This window comes from Theropithecus gelada, chromosome 12, assembly GCF_003255815.1.
Source record: "Theropithecus gelada isolate Dixy chromosome 12, Tgel_1.0, whole genome shotgun sequence".
NCBI classification, from domain to species: Eukaryota; Metazoa; Chordata; class Mammalia; order Primates; family Cercopithecidae; genus Theropithecus; species Theropithecus gelada.
In genome coordinates this window covers 78,764,355-78,783,123 of record NC_037680.1, presented here as the reverse complement: position 1 = coordinate 78,783,123, position 18,769 = coordinate 78,764,355, and the positions used below count along the sequence as shown (strand labels likewise).

The following is an 18,769-nucleotide window of genomic DNA, read 5'->3' as shown; positions in this document are numbered from 1 at the left end:
CTTGAGGGCAGTGACTGCAGTGCCTGGGGTGTAGCCTTGGTGTGTGGAGTGAGGACAGACAGGCCTGGGAATGAAGCCCAGCTCTGCCCTTAACCACGTAAGTGAGCTCCCTGTGTTTCAATCTCTTTACCTATGATATGTGAATGAAAATACTCACTTCCTAGGATCACTGGGATAAGGGAACAAGATGACATGCACAGCAAGGTGCCTGAGGGTGTTTGCTCTCAATATTAACATCCTTCCATGTCCCTTGCATATGGGAGGCGTTCGGTACATTGTATCAAATGAATCAAACACACACGTAATGGGCCTTCTTTGAGGTTCAATGATATTTCGTATTGGAATTTTACTTAATACTTTATAAGATGGAGAGCAAGTGTGATCTGATTTGATTTTCACAAAGCAATGTGAAGTATGTTGGCAGATATTATAGTTGCATTCTGTTAAGGCACAAGGTAAGCTGCTGTAAGACAAGAGACCCAAAAAGATAAACATTTATTCCTCTTGCACATACACGTCCAGAGGTAGGCAGACAGGCCGATCAGGGTGGCTCTGCTCCATAAAATTACCTGAACACCCTGGTTCCTAATATCTTAGTACTCCATCATCCCATACAGAATTGTTCTCTTCTACATGGTTGAAGCTTTTACCACAACCAAGTCCAAGGAGAAGGAGAAGGGGAAGGGCAAACAGTTTCCTTTTAAGGAAATGACCTGGATGTGCATGTGTTACTTCCATTCACTTCCCATTGGTCAAACCTTGGTCACGTGGCCATACCTAGCTGCAAGTGAGTCTGGGAAGCATAATCTCTCTGTGGGCAGCCATGTGTTCAGCTAAAATCCAAGGTGGGGGGTTCTATTATTATAATTTAGCTGAACACATTCTTCCACTATTCCTTTTGTAAATATTATTCAGTCAATATTCATAATATTCAGTCAATATTATGAGAAATACTCTGGGAATACAAGGTGTGTTCTCTGGGATATTCAGAGGTAGATGAGGGGGATCTACTCACAGGAATTTTCAATCTAGGAGGGGCAATAAGAAAAATAGTAAAAAGGATAAAAGATGTGAGGGAGTGCTTGGTAAGAGGCCTAGGTGGTAAGAATGAGTGGAACGTAAGGAAATAGCAATAGTTGTGGCTGAGGTGGTCAGGTAAGGCATCACAGTAGAGAGGGAACTTCAACTGGTCCTTGAAGCTTAAATACCTGGATAAGAGGGACTAGAGTCTGTGTGATGCAATGGGAAAAGCTCTGGCCTCACTGGATGAAGGAAGATCTGGGCTTGAGCCTTGGATTTGCCATATAAAAGCTGTGTGGCTTTGAGCAAATCATACCTCTTTGGGCATCAGTTTCCTTATCCATAAAATCAGAGGTTTTCTTTTCTCTTTTTGAGACAAGGTCTCACTCTATTGCCTAGGCTGGTGTGCAGTGGTGCAGCCATGGCTTACTGTAGCCTTGACCTCCCATGCTCAAGCAATCCTCCCACCTCAACCCCTGGAGTAGCTGGGACCACAGGTGTGCACACCAGGCCCAGCTAATTTTTAAAATTTTTTGCAGAGACGGGATCTCACTATGTTGCTCAGTGTATTAGTCCGTTTTCATGCTGTTGACAAAGATATACCCCAAACTAGGCAATTTACAAAAAAGAAAGAGGTTTAATTGGACTCACAGTTTCATGTGGCTGGGGAGACCTCACAATCATGGCAGAAGGCAAGGAGGAGCAAGTCACATCTTACATGGACGGCGACAGGCAAAGAGAGCTTGTGCAGGGAAACTCCCCATTTTAAACCATCAGATCTCGTGAGACTCATTCACTATCAGGAGAACAGCGCAGGAAAGACCCGCTCCCATAATTCAATCACCTCCCACTGGGTTCCTCCCATGACACATGGGAATTGTGGGACTTACAATTCAAGATGAAATGTGGGTGGGGACACAGCTAAACGATATCACTCAGGTTAGTCTTGAACTCCTGGGCTCACATGATCCTCCTGCCTCAGCCCCCCAAAGTGCTGGGATTATAGGCATGAGCCACCGTGCCTGGCCCAGCAGGTTTTCTAATTGTCGCATAGCTCTAGTGGCCCTGCATAGCCCCCCACCCCCACTCCTAGAATCATCTTAGGAGGGGAACAGTTAGTTGGGCTGCAGAGAAGTTGGGAGGGACATAATTAGATCATCTCCACTTCAACCAGGTAGTTCTGCTTTTATCTGTTTTATTTACTAGTATTCTCAGAAAGTCTGATTAAATGATTCCTTTGCTTAAATACTGATGAAGGTGATGCCTAAGTTCCCTCCTGACTCTAGGGTTCCCTGAAACAGAACAAATGCAAGGGAGGTAGAATTCATAGCTTCACAGCTTCTGTAAAAAGTGACATAAGTACCATCATCTTAAAAAAAAAAGAAATTATGTATTCTTCAGTACTTTATATTGATTTTTTTCTTCAAAAAATGAATAGCTAATGGATTCAAAGCAAGCTATTTTTTATTTTTTTCCTTTTTTTTTTTTTCCTGAGACGGAGTCTCACTCTGTTACCCAGGCTGGAGTGCAATGGCACCATCTCAGCTCACTGCAATTTCTGCCTCCCAGGTTCAATTCTCCTGCCTCAGCCTCCTGAGTAGCTGGGATTACAGGCACCTGCCATCATGCCCAGCTAATTTTTGTATTTTTAGTAGAGTCAGGGTTTCACCATGTTGACTAGGCTGGTCTCAAAACTCCTGACCTCAGGTGATCCATCCTCCTCAGCCTCCCAAAGTGGATTATAGGCATGAGCCACCGTACCTGGCTGCAAGCTATTATTCTTGACATATTTCTTCTTCGGAAGCCATAAAGTGGTGATAATGCCACCTTTTCAGCTACCTGTGAGGTAGGGAAGTCTTTGTGTTTCTAGGAATCACAAGAGGTTTTTGTCAAAGGAAATGAAGGAGAGTCCCTACTGTGTTTTAGCAGCTCTCTACTGGTGGCTATCAGGACACCTTCCAGAGTGGGCTGTGAGGCTTTGCTGGTATCACTACAGTGAGGGAAAGAACCTGCTTCCTTCTGAAGGCTGGGACAAGCACAGCTATCACAGCCTGCCCTTCTACACCCACTCAACACTGTGGTACATGTGATAGACCTAACTTAGCCCCATGCCAAGCCTGATGGGAATCTCCTGTAATTTTTGTAAGGAGAGCTTTTTAGTCAGGGTTCAGCCCAGAACAGAAACTGCCCGGATATTTTAAAGAAGAAACAGAGTTACTATAGAGTAACTGCCTCTTATGCTCAGTCTTCATGAGTTTAGTGTCCAAAGCTTTGATGCTTCTGCCTCACTTCTGCCCTCCAAATCTCATGCAAGCACATCTAATTGGCAGAACACAATTTGCATCCAGCCCCCTAGCTGCAGAGGTTATCTGGGAAATGTAGTTTTTAGCCTTCTAGCCTGTGTAGTACAGGAAGGCCCACTGGAAGGAAACGCTGGGTGCCCAGAGACCATATCTAGCCACATTTTCCCTTATTCAAACATTTGACCTGAGATTGCTAGTACTGGTAACATCTGCCAACATTATTTCTCATGAGGGTTATGAAAAACACTGAAAAGTGTTATGAAAAACACTATAACCACGTGGGGCTCCTATCTTCCTGTATTTCTTCCTATCCAGAGATGGATGGATTGTGGACCCTATGATTCAGAATTGATGTTTAGAGAATAAAAACAATAATAGTCACAAATGATTGAATGGCTGAAATCCTGTTTCAGGATTTAGACAAAAGAACTGCTCCACTGAGAGAGTCTCCTTGGGGAAAGGGGCATATTTAGAAACACACCATGTTAGAAGAACCTTAGAAATTATCAGTTTAGCATTTTCCAAAGTTTGCCAAAAACTTTTTAGATCCACATGATGCTTTACCAAAAACAAAGGCATTCAGTGATCAAATAAATTTGGGAAACAGTGCATATGCCCATCCTGAAGAACCATGGTGCACATCAGCGTATTGGAGGCTCTAGGAAGTCCTGCGGTAAGGGATCTGCTTAATTTTGGTCCACTGGTTTCCAAATGTATCTGGCCCTAGAACCTTTCCTTTTTACACAATGCCTGTTAACCTTCTGAGGAATTGGAGTTTGATGGGACATGTGCTGTGAGGACTGAATCTGATACCAACTCCTCTTTTTCCATATGAGGAAGCTGAGGTCCAAGGCAATGAAGTTATTTGCCTGTGATCACAGAAATCCTGGGCAGTACAGGTGGGAATAAAACCAGAGTTTTTTTTTCTTCCTCATATGGCTTTATCGAAATTAATTATCATCCCTTACATCTCTCGGCATCATCAATAAGGTAACAGCTACTAAGAGATGGGCTACTTAAGGAAAATCATAATTTAAACAGTACCCAACCAACATGGAAGGATTCTTTTACTCATGGGGTCCCACAACCAACTTATCACAAAGGAAAAATGGGGAGAACAGAGAAAGTGAATCACTTAGCCTGTGTTTTACCCCTAAATGATCAGTGTTTTGAGACCAGCTGGGATATTCTTAGACTCACCTTTCTGTCAACCAAATCACAGACCATCACAAAATGACACCAAGAATACTAGTTATCTAGAATACTAGTTACCTATTACTGCAAAACAAATGATCCTGAAACCTAAAACAATAAACCTTTGTTATGTCTCAGTTTCTGTGGGAATCTTGGAGTGGCTTAGGTGTGTGGTTCTGGGGCAGCCTTTCATTAGGTCACAGACACAATGTCAGCCAGGGATGCAGTCATCTGAAGACTTGACTGGGGCTGGAGAATCTCCTCTCAAGGCATCTCCCACACAAGCCTGGGAAGTTCATTCTGGCTGTTGGCAGGGGGCTTCTGTTCCTTGCCACGTGGACTGCTTGCCATAGGCTGCTTGAATGGCCTCATCACAGACATGGTGGGTGGCTTTCCCCAGAGTGAGTAATCCAAGACAGAGCGAGCAAGGAGGAAGCCTTGGTGCCTTTTATGACCCCAGTCTCAGAAGTCACATACCATCAATTCTGCCATAGTCTATCTTTACTTAGAAGTGAGCCATCATATCCCACTCACACTCAAGGGGAGAAGAGTTAGTTTTTCCCTTTTGAAGGGGAAAGTGTCAAAGAATTTGCGGATATATTTTAAAACCACCATACTATGAAAGAGTTGCAAGGGGGAAGGATGCTAATTAAATGACAAACGACAACAACAACAAACAAACAATCAAGAAAGGCTGGGTGCAGTGGCTCATGCCTGTATCCCAGCACTTTGAGAGACCTAGGTGGGAGGATTGCTTGAGTCTAGGAGTTTGAGACCAGCCTGGGCAACATAGGGAGACCCCGTCTCAACAAAGAAAAAGTCGGGCATGGTGGCTCGTGTCTGTAGCCCCAGCTATTTGGAAGCTGAGGTGGGAGGATAGCTTGAACCCAGGAGTTTGAGACTGCAGTGAGCCATGATTGCACCACTGTACTGTAGCCTGTGTGACAGAGCAAGACCCTGTCTAAAAATACAAAAAACACCCAAAAAACATTTTCTGAGGGTAAAAATGCATTTAGAACAAGAACAAATACTAAACAGAAACTCTGAAAGAGACCAGGAATTTAAATTTACATGGGACTTGATGTCCAACCTGAATCACTGGCATAAACATCCTTGAACTTCTTTGTAAAAAAAACTTCTGAATAAAAGAACTTCTGAGAGAAAACTTCTATTGCTGGCACTGTGACTAGGGAAGTACATGAAGGATTTGAATCAAGGATAAGCAATTCGGAGGGCATATCCAGTGGTTTGACTTGTATCCTTCCAAGTTAACTTTTCCTTTCTCAAGACTTTCAATTTTCTAAATGTTGCAATATCCCAACATGACCAAAAGGGTCAAATTCCAGCTCTAGTCTTCACATCTTTTTTTTTTTTTTTTCCTTCTGAAAGTTTATATTCATTTCCCTATGCTGTCTGAAAGCAAGATATCATGATCTAATTGCCTAAGAATTTATTTCCAAATAGTTGTTGACAGAGCCTGGAAGTCTCAGAAAGATCAGACAGATCATATTCCTTCCTTTACTCAAGAGTTTTTTTTTTTTAATTTAAAAAAAAAAAAAAAAAAGACCAACAACAACTATGATCTCTAAAGAACTTTCCTTTGTGGCACCTGGGGTATTCAGTCAATCAACAAGCTTTTCTTGGACATATGATGGAGATGAGACGTTCTCTAGGACTCATATATTGGGAGCTAAACAGAAAACAGATACAGATAAATACAATAATCACAAAAGCAGGATTGAGACAGAGAGAGAGGAATGGGGCTGAGGCTACATCTAGGCAGTTGTGTGCAATGAGGTGGATTTATTAAGGAAAATGTTCCAGAAAAGATGAACTTAAAGCTGTTCTAAATATTTGGGGGCAACTTGAGCAAAAGTTTGGAAAGAAAAGAATGAAGACTGAATTTTTAGGCCATCAAAGAGATGAGCAAGGGGTGGGCTGGAATATAGTAGAAGATGAGGCTGGAGGGGAGGGTGGAGACAATGATTAAGATGGTTTTGAACAAACTGATCTGCACAGAGTTTGGTGTGGTTGGAGCAATTATAGGTTGGTGCAAAAGTAATTGAGGTTTTTGCAATTAAAAGTAATGGCAAAACCGCGATTACTTTTGCACCAACCTAATATTTTGTGAGAGGAGAAAGTTTTTTCAGTATACTGTCTCCCAAACCAAACCAAACCAAAAAAAAAAAAAAAAAAAAGCCCAAACCAAAAAAATCTTTGCTCATTAATACATACTCTTAGAAAGTCAGACCCTTATAAGGAAGATGTGGGTTTAAGATCTTTCACCACCTTCTTGGGCAACATCCTGTTACCATCAAGACTGAAGGTCAACCAACTGCCCATGGAGGAAAGGCTTGAGAAAGGTCAGTGGCTAACTCATTCATTCATTCATTCATTCATTCATTCATTCAATAAGCATGCAGTGAATGCCTTTAGGTTTGAGAGGCAAGTAGGATTAAATATACCGTCTGTGGGACTGGCAAGTCTTCATTTATCAGCATAAGTTTCATCTTTTTCTTTCTCCATGTCATGGAAATTATTGAAATATTTTTCAAAAAATTTCAGTAAACATTTATTGTGATCCTTCTATGTATATGTCAGGGACTATGCTAGGTGCCAAGAATACTGAAATGATTGAAGCATCATATTGACAATGGTGACAATAAACTTACAGCCTAAATATTTCCTTTTCTGCTTCTAGCTTTCGCTGTGCCAAAAAGGGGAACTATCTCTCCTGGAACAGAGCGGACAAATGTGCAGCAGGTGAACAGAATCATATTTGCTTTCCAGCTGCTGCACCAGCTGTGTCATGCTGACAGCGGCCTCCACCTGTCTAACTCCTGCTTCCACCAATTCAGAACCAAGATATTTTTGTACTCATATCCTGGTATAAACCAACTGCTGATGGAAGTTCTTTGATGCTGAATTTGGAATCAAATACATTCTACTTTCTGGAAATCCATATACTAGGTGGCTGCTCCAATAGCGGCGGACACAGATGTAAAATGCAGCAATGGTCAAGGAATTTCTCAGAGGAGGAATGAATCCTCTCATTTTGGTGGAGGAACCTTGGATACAGGGAGGATGAGGGACTGACTCAAAGTCATCTGGCAACTTAGAGGCGAGGCCAGAGCTCCTCAAATCTCCTAGCTCTGAATCCGTGCTCTTTTTATTGAGCCAGTCATGACATAACCCCCCAAATGAGTGCAGCTTTTAATCTCCCACATCAAGGGGCCTGCTGGCTGCAGACTCATGCATACACATCACAGTGGTTTCTGGGTGGTTGATGCTCATCACCCTCTGACTTCATTTCTTTTTTCCTTTGCAAAATGGCTATTGCCCAGAGGCAGCATCTCTTTTCTAAAAAGTGAACATGCCAGAAGGGTTTTTGGAAACTGCCTTGCTATCTGTCAGGAGCCAGATGATTCACAGGGATGAACCAATGCTCATAACAAGGATACCTGATTGGATTACCAATTAGCCGCCTCCACCTCTGCAGGGTGGTTGGAAAGAAGAGAAAAGGCAGTGTTTAGTTTGGGCAAATACCAAAAGGACTTTATCATTCTCATCAAGGCATCAGCGTGGCACATTAGACCTCTTCCAAGCCATTCCACTGGAACTTCTCTCTCCAAATGCTCCAGCAAGAGTAAACTTGTTGTGCAAACATTGGATCATTGTGTCTGAGCTACAGAAGCACCTCTGTGTCGGTGAAAGGGGAGAAACTGGCTGACTTGCATCTGTTTTTAATGATGTCTCTGCTCTTGGGAAAATTTGGAAGCTGCAGGTAACATCTTCCCCTTTGAAAAAAAAAACCAGGCTGCCCTGGAGTGTGTGAGCTTACCTTTACCCGATGGAAGCGCCTCGGTTTGGGTCTGCCCTGGGAGGGACAGGCAGACTTCTTCTCCATCTGGACCCAGCAAGAAGTGTCCCAGGGTGGGGTCGCTGGAATCTTCTTGAAAATAAGCACAAGCATGGGCAGTGTCAACACCATGTTGGTGAGGGAGACAGACTGAACCTGGGCCATGTTCCTCTAGTCCCCTGTGGGCACACACCTGTAGATGCACGTGGGCTCAGGTGCCCGCCAGAGTATAGTGGGAGCCTGTTCCTGGGACTCAGCAAAGCGGGGCTATTCTTCAGGCTCTGCCTTCTGGGGGTCAAGGTGGGATGAACAGGGAGGGGCTGCCACTCGCCTACATCATGCCTTCGGGAGAGCCTGGCTACCTCACGGGCAGGGCTAAGCAAGCGTGGGCACTCTGTGAAGGAAAGGGAGTCCCTTCCTTCAGCCGTGTGCAGCAGCCCAGCCCCTGGGAACAGGACTTCCTGCTTCCTGCCTCTGCTGTCCGCCTCCGTCAGATGTCCTGTGCAGTACTCAGCATACACAGCCATAACCTCTAGATGAAATACTGGGATGGCTTGGTGATGCCAGGGGCTCAGGTGAAGGAAAAGGATGCTGTGTCTCCCTAGCTACTTAGAAAGATTGAAGGTATTTTTTATAACCTGACTGTAAAAGTAAAAAAGAAGTCATTTATTCCCCACTTGAATCTCAATGCTCAACCCAGAATACTCCTGGGACTAGATTGTGAGGTTTCCCCCATACCAAACAATTCTCCAGCAGATACCAACTGGTCGTCCTATAATTTAATTCAGTTCTGACACTCTCTACCGGGAGATGGTGTCAGATCCCACAGGGTAGGGCTCAGTCCACAAGATTGCCGCCCCCTCCACTTCAGATGCCAATTGCAAGTCCCAGATCGTGACCTATACTTCTGACTGACCGGCTCTAAATTGGGCCTCCCACAATCCTCCCTCTCCTTGGGTTCAACAGTTTGGTAGGACAGCTCACAGAACTCAGGGAAACACTTACTTACATTTTCTGGCTTATTTATAAAGGACATTAGAAAGGATGCGAACAGCCAGATGAAGAGATGGGCGAGGATGTGCCGAGCTTCCGTACCCTCCCTGGGCCTGCTGCCCTCCCACCTAGACACACTCAGCAACACTGAAGCTTATCAACCCGTGGTCAACAGCTAATAAAGAGCTTGATCTGCAGTGTCCCCTCCCCTTTCCTGGAGGTTGTGGCTGGAAACTCCAACCCTCTAATCCTCTTATCGCTTGGTCCTTCTGGGCTTGGTCCTTCTGGTCGCTGGCCCCATCATGAGGCTACCTAGGGGCCTTATCCTATGTCACCTCATTAGCATAAACTCAGGTGTTTTCAAAGGGGCTCATTATGAATAACAAAAGATACTACTATCATTCAGAAAATTCCAAGAGTTTTAGCTTAGTAATAGAAACCAGGGACAAAGACCAAATTTATTCATATTATACTATACTTACCTTCCCCATCTCCAAGACAAAGGGGCCAGGAGTCCAGCTACCTGGACTAGCAGGCCACCCGCTAGAGGGGATGCTAAGGAGCACACACGTACACATGCACACTTACAAACACACACTGACATATTCACACTCTCACAGGGCATGCACACACACCCCCATACACATGAACAGTGACATACATGAGCATATGACACACATACATTCACAAGACTGAATATATAGATATATACATGCACATGCAGCCATGCCTATGTAGATGTGCACAACGACATGCATGCACACAAGCACACACATGTACTTACATGGGCATATAAGCACACATCCCACACACATTCACTTACACACATGCACACACCCAACACACACACTTGAGGCTTCAGGCTGCTCTCTTGTCCCAGTCCTGGTCTGGGCATTCTATTCTTTTTTTTTTTTTTTTGAGACAGAGTCTTGCTTTGTTGCCCAGGCTGGAGTGCAATGGTGCTATCTCGGCTCACTGCAACCTCTGCCTCCTAGGTTCAAGTGATTCTCCTGCCTCAGCCTCCTGAGTAGCTGGAATCACAGATGTGCACCACCATGCCTGGCTAATTTTTTTTTTTTGTATAAAAATACAAAATATCTCTACTAAAAAGTAGAGATAGAGTTTCACCTTGTTGCACAAGCTGGTCTCGAACTCCTGACCTTGTGATCCGCCCACCTCGGCCTCCCAAAGTGCTGGTATTATAGGCATGAACCACAGCACCTGGCCACTGGTATTTTATTCTAATCAGATTCTCCCTTTATAAGGATGTCTAAAGTAGGTGTGAGTATCCATTTGCTGTGATTTGTCCCAGGCCATGCAACTTCCTAGGAAGGCCCCAGGTGGGGACATAACAATACACTAAGTTTGGTTCATTTGCATCAGAATTAAAGGAGCATTGCTGCCACACAAGTATAAAGGGGAGTGGTTTGTGAAAGAGAGGTTCCAACCTTGGAATGGTTTCTAGGTGAAAACAGTGTCTCTAGGGGTAGAGAGAGTGTTGCGGGGAAGGAAGGGATTTAATTTTGACCATCTCAGCCTGAAACAGAAGCTGCAAACACAGAATGAAACTATTAATCTGTGGATTTAATTTATGCTTAAAGAATTCAATTACATACGCTCTGGGGAGAGAATGAGAGGGGGGTGTGCTGGGCAGGGGGAGAGAGAGAGAGCAAGCGAGACTGATTTAAATACTGAGGCATTCTGTCCCTGAGTGAGCATGAAATGAAAGATGTGAAATCTGTTGCCTCCATGATGGCTCTCTGTTCCCATATGCCTCTCAAAGTGTGAGTTTCTCGCAGCCCTGAGTGTGATTCTGCTGTTGACAGAGGTACCTCTTTCTTTATACAATCTGTCCCCCAAACACATGTCATCTCCTTCATCTGCTGCTCAAACTGAGAAAGCAGTCCAAGCCTTCAACGAAGGAGAAACAGCTGCCTGGACCACACGTTCCTGAAAATGGTCTGTCAGTCTCCAGTGTGGCACCTTCCCAGGGATTTTCCGGGGTAACTTGGACTCTAGGCAATTTTTGCTCTATGAGCTACCTTTAGATGGAAGCCCCAGGGGAGCTGCTCTTGCACTGTCCTTGCATTATTGCTCTGTATAAGCATCTTAGTCCCCTCCTTGACTATTAGCTCCTTAAGGATAAGCACTTTAAGTAAGGCTAAAACCTAGAGGGAATGGCCTTGCCCTGCCTCACCCTTCCCTAGGAATCAGGGTCCTTTCGTCTCTGTGAACAGGCTCTGCCCTGGGCTGGAGTTGACTTCTGTCTGGGGACTCTTCTGTTGGCAGGCTCATCGGGCTCTCTTGCCTCAGGGGGCAAGGGTTATGGCTCAGTTTGGAGTGTGCCTGGTAAATCCAGTAGTGTGTCTCCCCCAGGAGCGCAGGGAGCTGTGTCATCAAATGCTGCTGCCAGGAGTGAGGAAAGCACCAAACAGCGTGGCAGTGCATGTCGGTGCAGCAAACCCTTAAAACATGTACTGACCCTTTAGGAATATGCATGGGGAACATTAATCCCACTGACATCATCAGAAACTGTGTCAATTACCCCTTTTCAATGGAGTGCCTTTCAGAAAACTTACATCACAGCAGCCACACGGTCCTGGAAATGAGCCACATACCAGCCAGTGGGGGGCATCTATGCACCCTGGGAATGGTTACCTTGAGCTGCTGGCAGTGCCCTCCTGGACGCTCTCATGTGCGGGAGACATGGGGGGCTGCTGCGGCCTGATGTCCTGGGGCTATCCAGGCCATTCTGGCTCTCGGGACTTTTTTTCCCTTTAATCGGGGGTAGAAGATCCAATGGTGGGGCCGCATCGTGGGGCGGGGCATCATCATCTTTTAAAACAAAAGGGGAAGAAGCCTGTGTGAGAAACCAGAATCAGCAGGAAGGAGAAGGAGGCTCTCTTCTAATGTGGTTAAAGGACCTCTGTGTGAAGACTGCTATGAAGAACGGGTAATTGTATTGTGGCTAGAAGGAAGAAACCGTCCTGGTGTTAGGATGGTTTATTCTACTCATTCTCAGGTTTGTCCCTCTTTTCCAGTCCTGCTAAGCAGCAGGGACCTGATATCTCCCATGGCCAAAATGACATGACTCTTGACTAGAATCGTGGCTGTTCATTTGGAAAATTGCCAAGAACTGGGAGGAACTGAGTGGTGGTTGTTTTTATTCCCATCTTGTGGATGAAATCCTGAGATGGGAGGAGGACTGGAGAGGGTGCAAACTCCTTCCACCCTCAGTCCCAAGGCTCTGACTAGAGAGATCCCAGCTTTAGAGCTGATGAGATTATTGGATACAGATTTCTGACCACAAAGTAGTTTTGCTAGGCAGAGTCAATGATCGCATTCCTTCGTCAGGGTTAAATAAAAAGTGCTACCTTCCAGATGGAAGTCAAAGGGCATCAGGATTGACAGTAGCATTCCATAAAGCATACCCTACCCTCTGCCTCCATTTTCTCTTCTCAACACCAACAGGGCCTGCTCTAGGAAGCAGGAAACACAGGAACCCAAGTGACTGAGGCCTTGGCTTCGCCTCTTTCAGAGGCAGTGGTCTTTATTTCACATTTAAAACAATAGTTGCTATTAATATTTGGGTTTAAAAATTGGCTTCATGTGGTCTCAAATGATCACAGACTACTAATTCATTAAAAAGAGGCAAAGTGTCTTTACAATGGAAAAATGGGGCAGACATCACCTTTAACCAAATAATGAAATTTAACATCACCTGCAATGGAAGACACTGACATTTTATAACCCTTGATATGATGGGCCGAGAAAGACACAACGTCATCTCTGTGATATTCCTGCCAAAAAGGTTTGATCTGAATCTCATTATGAGGAAATAGAAAAATCCAAATTGAAGGTAATTCTGCAAAGCAACTGGCCTGTCTTCTTAAAAAATGTCAATATCATGAAAAACAAGACTGGGGGACTCTTCTCGATGAAAAGATTCTATCGAGTGGGACCACTAAATGTAATGCATGATCCTGAGTTGAATTCTAGGTTGAAAAAAGCTATAATAAAGGAACATTATTAGTATAAATAGAGAAATGTGACTATGAATTAGAAATTAGAAAGTACTATTATATCAGTGTTTGCTTTCTTGAGTGTGGTAATCGTATGTGGCTAGGAGGGAGAATATTCCTGGACTTAGGGGATACGTGCTGATAAGGGATAAACGGTACAATGTCTGCAACTTACTCTCAGGTGGTTAAGCAATAAAATAAAAAATATACATATGTGTGGATGCATGTGCCGCCTCTGTGGCAATGGAGCAGTCCCACTCAGCATCAACATGCCCATGCAGCAGGGGCCTCTGTGTGACGACTGCCATGATGAACTGCCTCTTTGTTGTTGTTGTTGTGGTTGTTTTTTAGACAGAGCCTCTCTCTGTCACCCAGGCTGGAGTTCAGTGGCATGATCTTGGCTCACTGCAACCTCCGTCTCCTGGATTCAAACAATTCTTGTGCCTCAGTCTCCAGAATAGCTGGGATTACAGGTGTGTGCCACTACACCCAGCTAATTTTTGTATTTTTAGTTGAGATGGGGTTTCACCATGTTGGTCAGGCTGGTCTCGAACTCCCGACCTCTGGTGATCTGCCACCTTGGCCTCCCGAAGTGCTGGGATTACAGGTGTGAGCCACCGCGCCTGGCCGAAACTGCCTCTTTAGGTCCCTTTCTTTCTGCATCTACTCCCAGGTTCGGTCGCATGCATAATTTATACCAAGGGGCTTCTTAAACCAGTTTCTTCCTGGCAGAGTAGCAGAGGAGGGACAAGTTCTGGCACTCAGTTCCTGGTGGACATGGCAGCTCAACACAAGTACAGGGCAGTGCAAAATGAACACTACGGAAGATGAAAATCACTGGTGTCCTTTGTCTCATGGCTCCAGCTGTGCACCTCGCATTGTGGCCCATAAGCAGAAAGGTGCTTTTTTCTCTATTTGCAGGGTGATCCCTGCCCATATTTGGATTTTTTTTAAAAAAGGAAACATTAAAGTCTTTAGGATCATTAACTCCCACCTAAGAGATAGACCAAATAAGCCTCTGCCTCAATAATCAAAGGACATTCTCTAAATGTTTCGAGGACGTCCTGATCTAGGTTCATTGTTTGGTTTATTCTTTTATTCTTTTTTTTTTTTGGTATTAGTTAGAAAATCACTATGTTGGGCTTATTCTGAAAGGAAATGTAGTATAATGAGTAAGAATATGGATTCTGGCACTGGAAGCCCTGAGCTCCAATCCTAGAGAGGCCACTTATAGTTATGTGACCTCAAACATACTACTTATCTCTCAGGGCTTCTGTTTTCTGATCTGTAAAAGGAGGAGAGGATTGCTGTGAGGAGTACCTAAGAGAATACATGTTAAAAACTAAGAACAGTGCCTGGCACAGAGGAAGAACTCCAAACACATTAATGTGCATCTTCCTATTTCTGATACCAGCAGCAGAGGTCACTTGACATCTGTGATACTGTCATCTTGCACATGCCTTTTGGAAAGGAGGCTCAGCTTTCTGAAAATGGGGAGCTTTCTAAGTATGGCCTGTTACTTCTGACCTATCCAACACATAAACACAAACACTTAGATGCACCCATGTGTATATTTTCAAATGTCCACATGTCATGGAAATTGGAGTGAAGACTTTTATCAATATTATGGATTTTTTTTTTTTTTTTTTCCAGACAGGATCTTGCTCTGTCACCCAGGCTGGAGTGCAGTGGCACAATCTCAGCTCCCTGCAACCTCTGCCTCCTGGGTTCAAGTGATTCTTGTGCCTCAGCCACCTGAGTAGCGGGGATTACAGGTGTGCACCGCCACGCCTGGCTAACTTTTTGTACTTTTAGTAGAGATGGGGTTTCGCCACATTGGTCAGGCTGGCAAACTCCTGACCTCAAGTGATCCCCACCCACCTCAGCCTCCCAAAGTGCTGGGATTATAGGCATGAGCCACCACACCCCACTGATATTATGGACTTTTTAATGAATAAATACCTATTTATAAACAGATTAGAGATGAAATTTCATTGTTTAAAAATACAGGATAAACTGTCAGGCATGCAGCAAACTTTCAGGAAGTTTGATGCCTTTCTACATCTGCAACCAGAAACTAGTAGTGGGATGAGTTAGGGAGTAGGTAACTGGTGAACTGGACACTGTTAGTTTTAGTGCAGCACTTTGGTGAAGGCAGCTCCTGCCTGCACAAAGGCCATCTTCCAGTGGTTGCCAGTGAACGAGTCTTCCTTCCAGCCTCCTTTTTCTTGGCCGTGGACCATTGTGTGTCTTGCCTTGCTTCCCTTCAGAGTGAGGTTCCCGAGGGATGCTGGAGGGAGGGAGGAGCTACCTTGAGGTGAGAGTGTGTCCCTGCCCGCATCCACTGGGAGATGCACCGTTAACTCCCGTGGCGTTTCTAAGGACACAGGCTTTAGGGGCGGTTTCCACACAGGCCTGGCTTCTTCGCTTCTTTCTGGTTCTGACTTAGGGTGTGGAGCACCTAGGAGACAAAGAGGAGGCTGAGTTGTAGCAGAGGTCTGTTGTTTTTGCCTAATGTCTCTTCTTTTGGGGACCTATGCCTTCCTTGCTCACACCATGTGGTTTGGTTGGAGCAGTGTCCATTTGCTGATTCCAGAGAGGGGCATGGAACTGAAGCCTGGCATGGGAGTACCTCATTGCCTTGGCCAGAGAGATTGGTTCTGAGGTGGGCACATGACCCTAGTCCGGTCAATCACGGGTGATTTCTGCGCTTTGCAAGAGCTTTTAAGAGGCATATCCTTTCTATAGAGGTTAACAGGAAGGAGATTGGCAGGGAATTGCAGGAAGACGTCTTTATCACCTCATGGTAAGAGCCTGCTTGAGAGGAAAGGCTAACAGGGTTGAGAGACAAGTACTGCGCACACATTTTCCGAGGCCTGGATTCAGCTGCTCCTGCAGTTACCTGATTCTTGCATGAACCAATTCCTTCTTTCTTTCCTTCCTTCCTTCCTTCCTCCTTTCCTTTCATCCTCTCCCCTCCCTTCGCTTCCCTCTTTCCTTCCTCCTTCCTTCCCTCTCTCCCTCCCTCCCTTCCCTTCTTCCCTTCCTTCCTTCCTTCCTTTCTTCCCTTCCTTCCTTTCTTCCCTTCCTTCCTTCCTTCTTTCCTTTTCCTTCTTTCCCTCTCTCCCTTTCTTCCTTCCTTCTGTCTTTCCTTCCTTTTTCCCCTTTCCTTTCTTTTAGCTTAACACATTTTGAGTTAGGCTTCTGATGCTTTTAAAGGAGGGTCCTCATGACATGTAAATGAGGGAAGAACTCCATGAATTCACTTTCTTTGTACCCGATTCCTATGTTGCATTGTCAGTGTGTTGGCAAGCTCGGTGCATCTGGTTTTAAGAATCTGGTTCATGATGGCCTGGTGGTTTTTCTCACCTTCCTATCAGGGTCATCATGGAAAATAATAAGATCGAACCCAATCTTGTGAATAGTCTTGTCTCTTTTTATTAAGTGTGTGTGTGTGTGTGTGTGTGTATATATATATATATATATATATAAAATTATACTTTAAGTTCTAGGGTACATGTGCACAACATGCACATTTGTTACATATGTATACATGTGCCCCATGTTGGTATGCTGCACCCCTTAACTTGTCTTTCACATTAGGTATATCTCCTAATGCTATCCCTCCCCTCTCCCCTCACCCCATGACAGGCCCTGGTATGTGGTGTTCCCTACCCTGTGTCCAAATGCTCTCATTGTTCAATTCCCACCTATGAGTGAGAACATACGGTGTTTGGTTTTCTGTCCTTGCGATAGTTTGCTCAGAATGATGGTTTCCAGCTTCATCCATGTCCCTACAAAGGACATGAACTCATCCTTTTTTATGGCTGCATAGTATTCCATGGTGTATATGTGCCACTTTTTTTTTTTTTTTTGAGATGGAGTCTCGCTCTGTTGCCCAGGCTGGAGTGCTGTGGCCGGATCTCAGCTCACTGCAAGCTCCACCTCCCGGGTTTACGCCATTCTCCTAACTTAGCCTCCCGAGTAGCTGGGACTACAGACGCCCGCCACCTCGTCCAGCTAATTTTTTGTATTTTTTAGTAGAGACGGGGTTTCACTGTGTTAGCCAGGATGGTCTCAATCTCCTGACCTCGTGATCCGCCCGTCTCGGCCTCCCAAAGTGCTGGGATTACAGGCTTGAGCCACTGCACCCGGCCTTATGTGCCACATTTTCTTAATCCAGTCTATCATTGATAAACGTTTGGGTTGGTTCCAAGTCTTTGCTATTGTGAATAGTGCCGCAATAAACATACGTGTGCATGTGTCTTTATAGCAGCATGATTTATAATCCTTTGGGTATATACCCAGTAATGGGATGGCTGGGTCAAATGGTATTTCTAGTTCTAGATCCTTGAGGAATCGCCACACTGTCTTCCACAATGGTTGAACTAGTTTACAGTCCCACCAACAGTGTAAAAGTGTTCCTATTTCTCCACATCCTCTCCAGCACCTGTTGTTTCCTGACTTTTTAATGATCGCCATTCTAACTGGTGTGAGATGGTATCTCATTGTGGTTTTGCTTTGCATTTCTCTGATGGCCGGTGATGATGAGCATTTTTTTCATGTGTCTGTTGGCTGCATAAATGTCTTCTTTTGAGAAGTGTCTGTTCATATTCTTCGCCCACTTTTTGATGGGGTTGTTTGATTTTTTCTTGTAAATTTGTTTAAGTTCTTTGTAGATTCTGGGTATTAGCCCTTTGTCAGATGGGTAGATTGCAAAAATTTTCTCCCATTCTCTAGGTTGCCTGTTCACTCTGATGGTAGTTTCTTTGCTGTGCAGAAGCTCTTTAGTTTAATTAGATCCCATTTCTCAATTTTGGCTTTTGTTGCCATTGCTTTTGGGGTTTTAGACATGAAGTCCTTGCCCGTGCCTATGGCCTGAATGGTATTGCCTAGGTTTTCTTCTAGGGTTTTTATGGTTTTAGATCTGACATTTAAGTCTTTAATCCATCTTGAATTAATTTTTGTTTAAGGTATAAGGAAGGGATCCAGTTTCAGCTTTCTACATATGGCTAGCCAGTTTTCCCAGCACCATTTATTAAATAGGGAATCCTTTCCCCATTTCTTGTTTTTGTCAGGTTTGTCAAAGATCAGATGGTTGTAGATGTGTGGTATTATTTCTGAGGGCTCTGTTCTGTTCCATTGGTCTATATCTCTGTTTTGGTACCAGTACCATGCTGTTTTGGTTACTGTAGCCTTGTAGTATGGTTTGAAGTCAGGTAGTGTAATGCCTCCAGCTTTGCTCTTTTGGCTTAGGATTGTCTTGGCAATGTGGGCTGTTTTTCGGTTCCATATGAACTTTAAAGTAGTTTTTTCCAATTCTGTGAAGAAAGTCATTGGTAGCTTGATGGGGATGGCATTGAATCCATAAATTACCT

At 44.4% G+C, this 18,769-nt stretch overlaps 1 protein-coding gene across 1 annotated transcript in view; it reads right to left on the bottom strand.

Moving 5' to 3' along the window:
* The window catches only part of KIAA2012 (KIAA2012 ortholog), a 142,067-nt gene that overhangs the window by 84,835 nt on the left and 38,463 nt on the right, over positions 1–18,769 (bottom strand). Inside the window, exons 9-11 of the mRNA XM_025404755.1 lie at positions 15,703–15,852; positions 12,028–12,204; positions 8,359–8,469 (exon numbers count right to left, since the gene is read on the bottom strand). Coding sequence (XP_025260540.1) covers positions 8,359–8,469; positions 12,028–12,204; positions 15,703–15,852 — 438 coding nt within the window. The remainder of the gene's footprint in view (positions 1–8,358; positions 8,470–12,027; positions 12,205–15,702; positions 15,853–18,769) is intronic.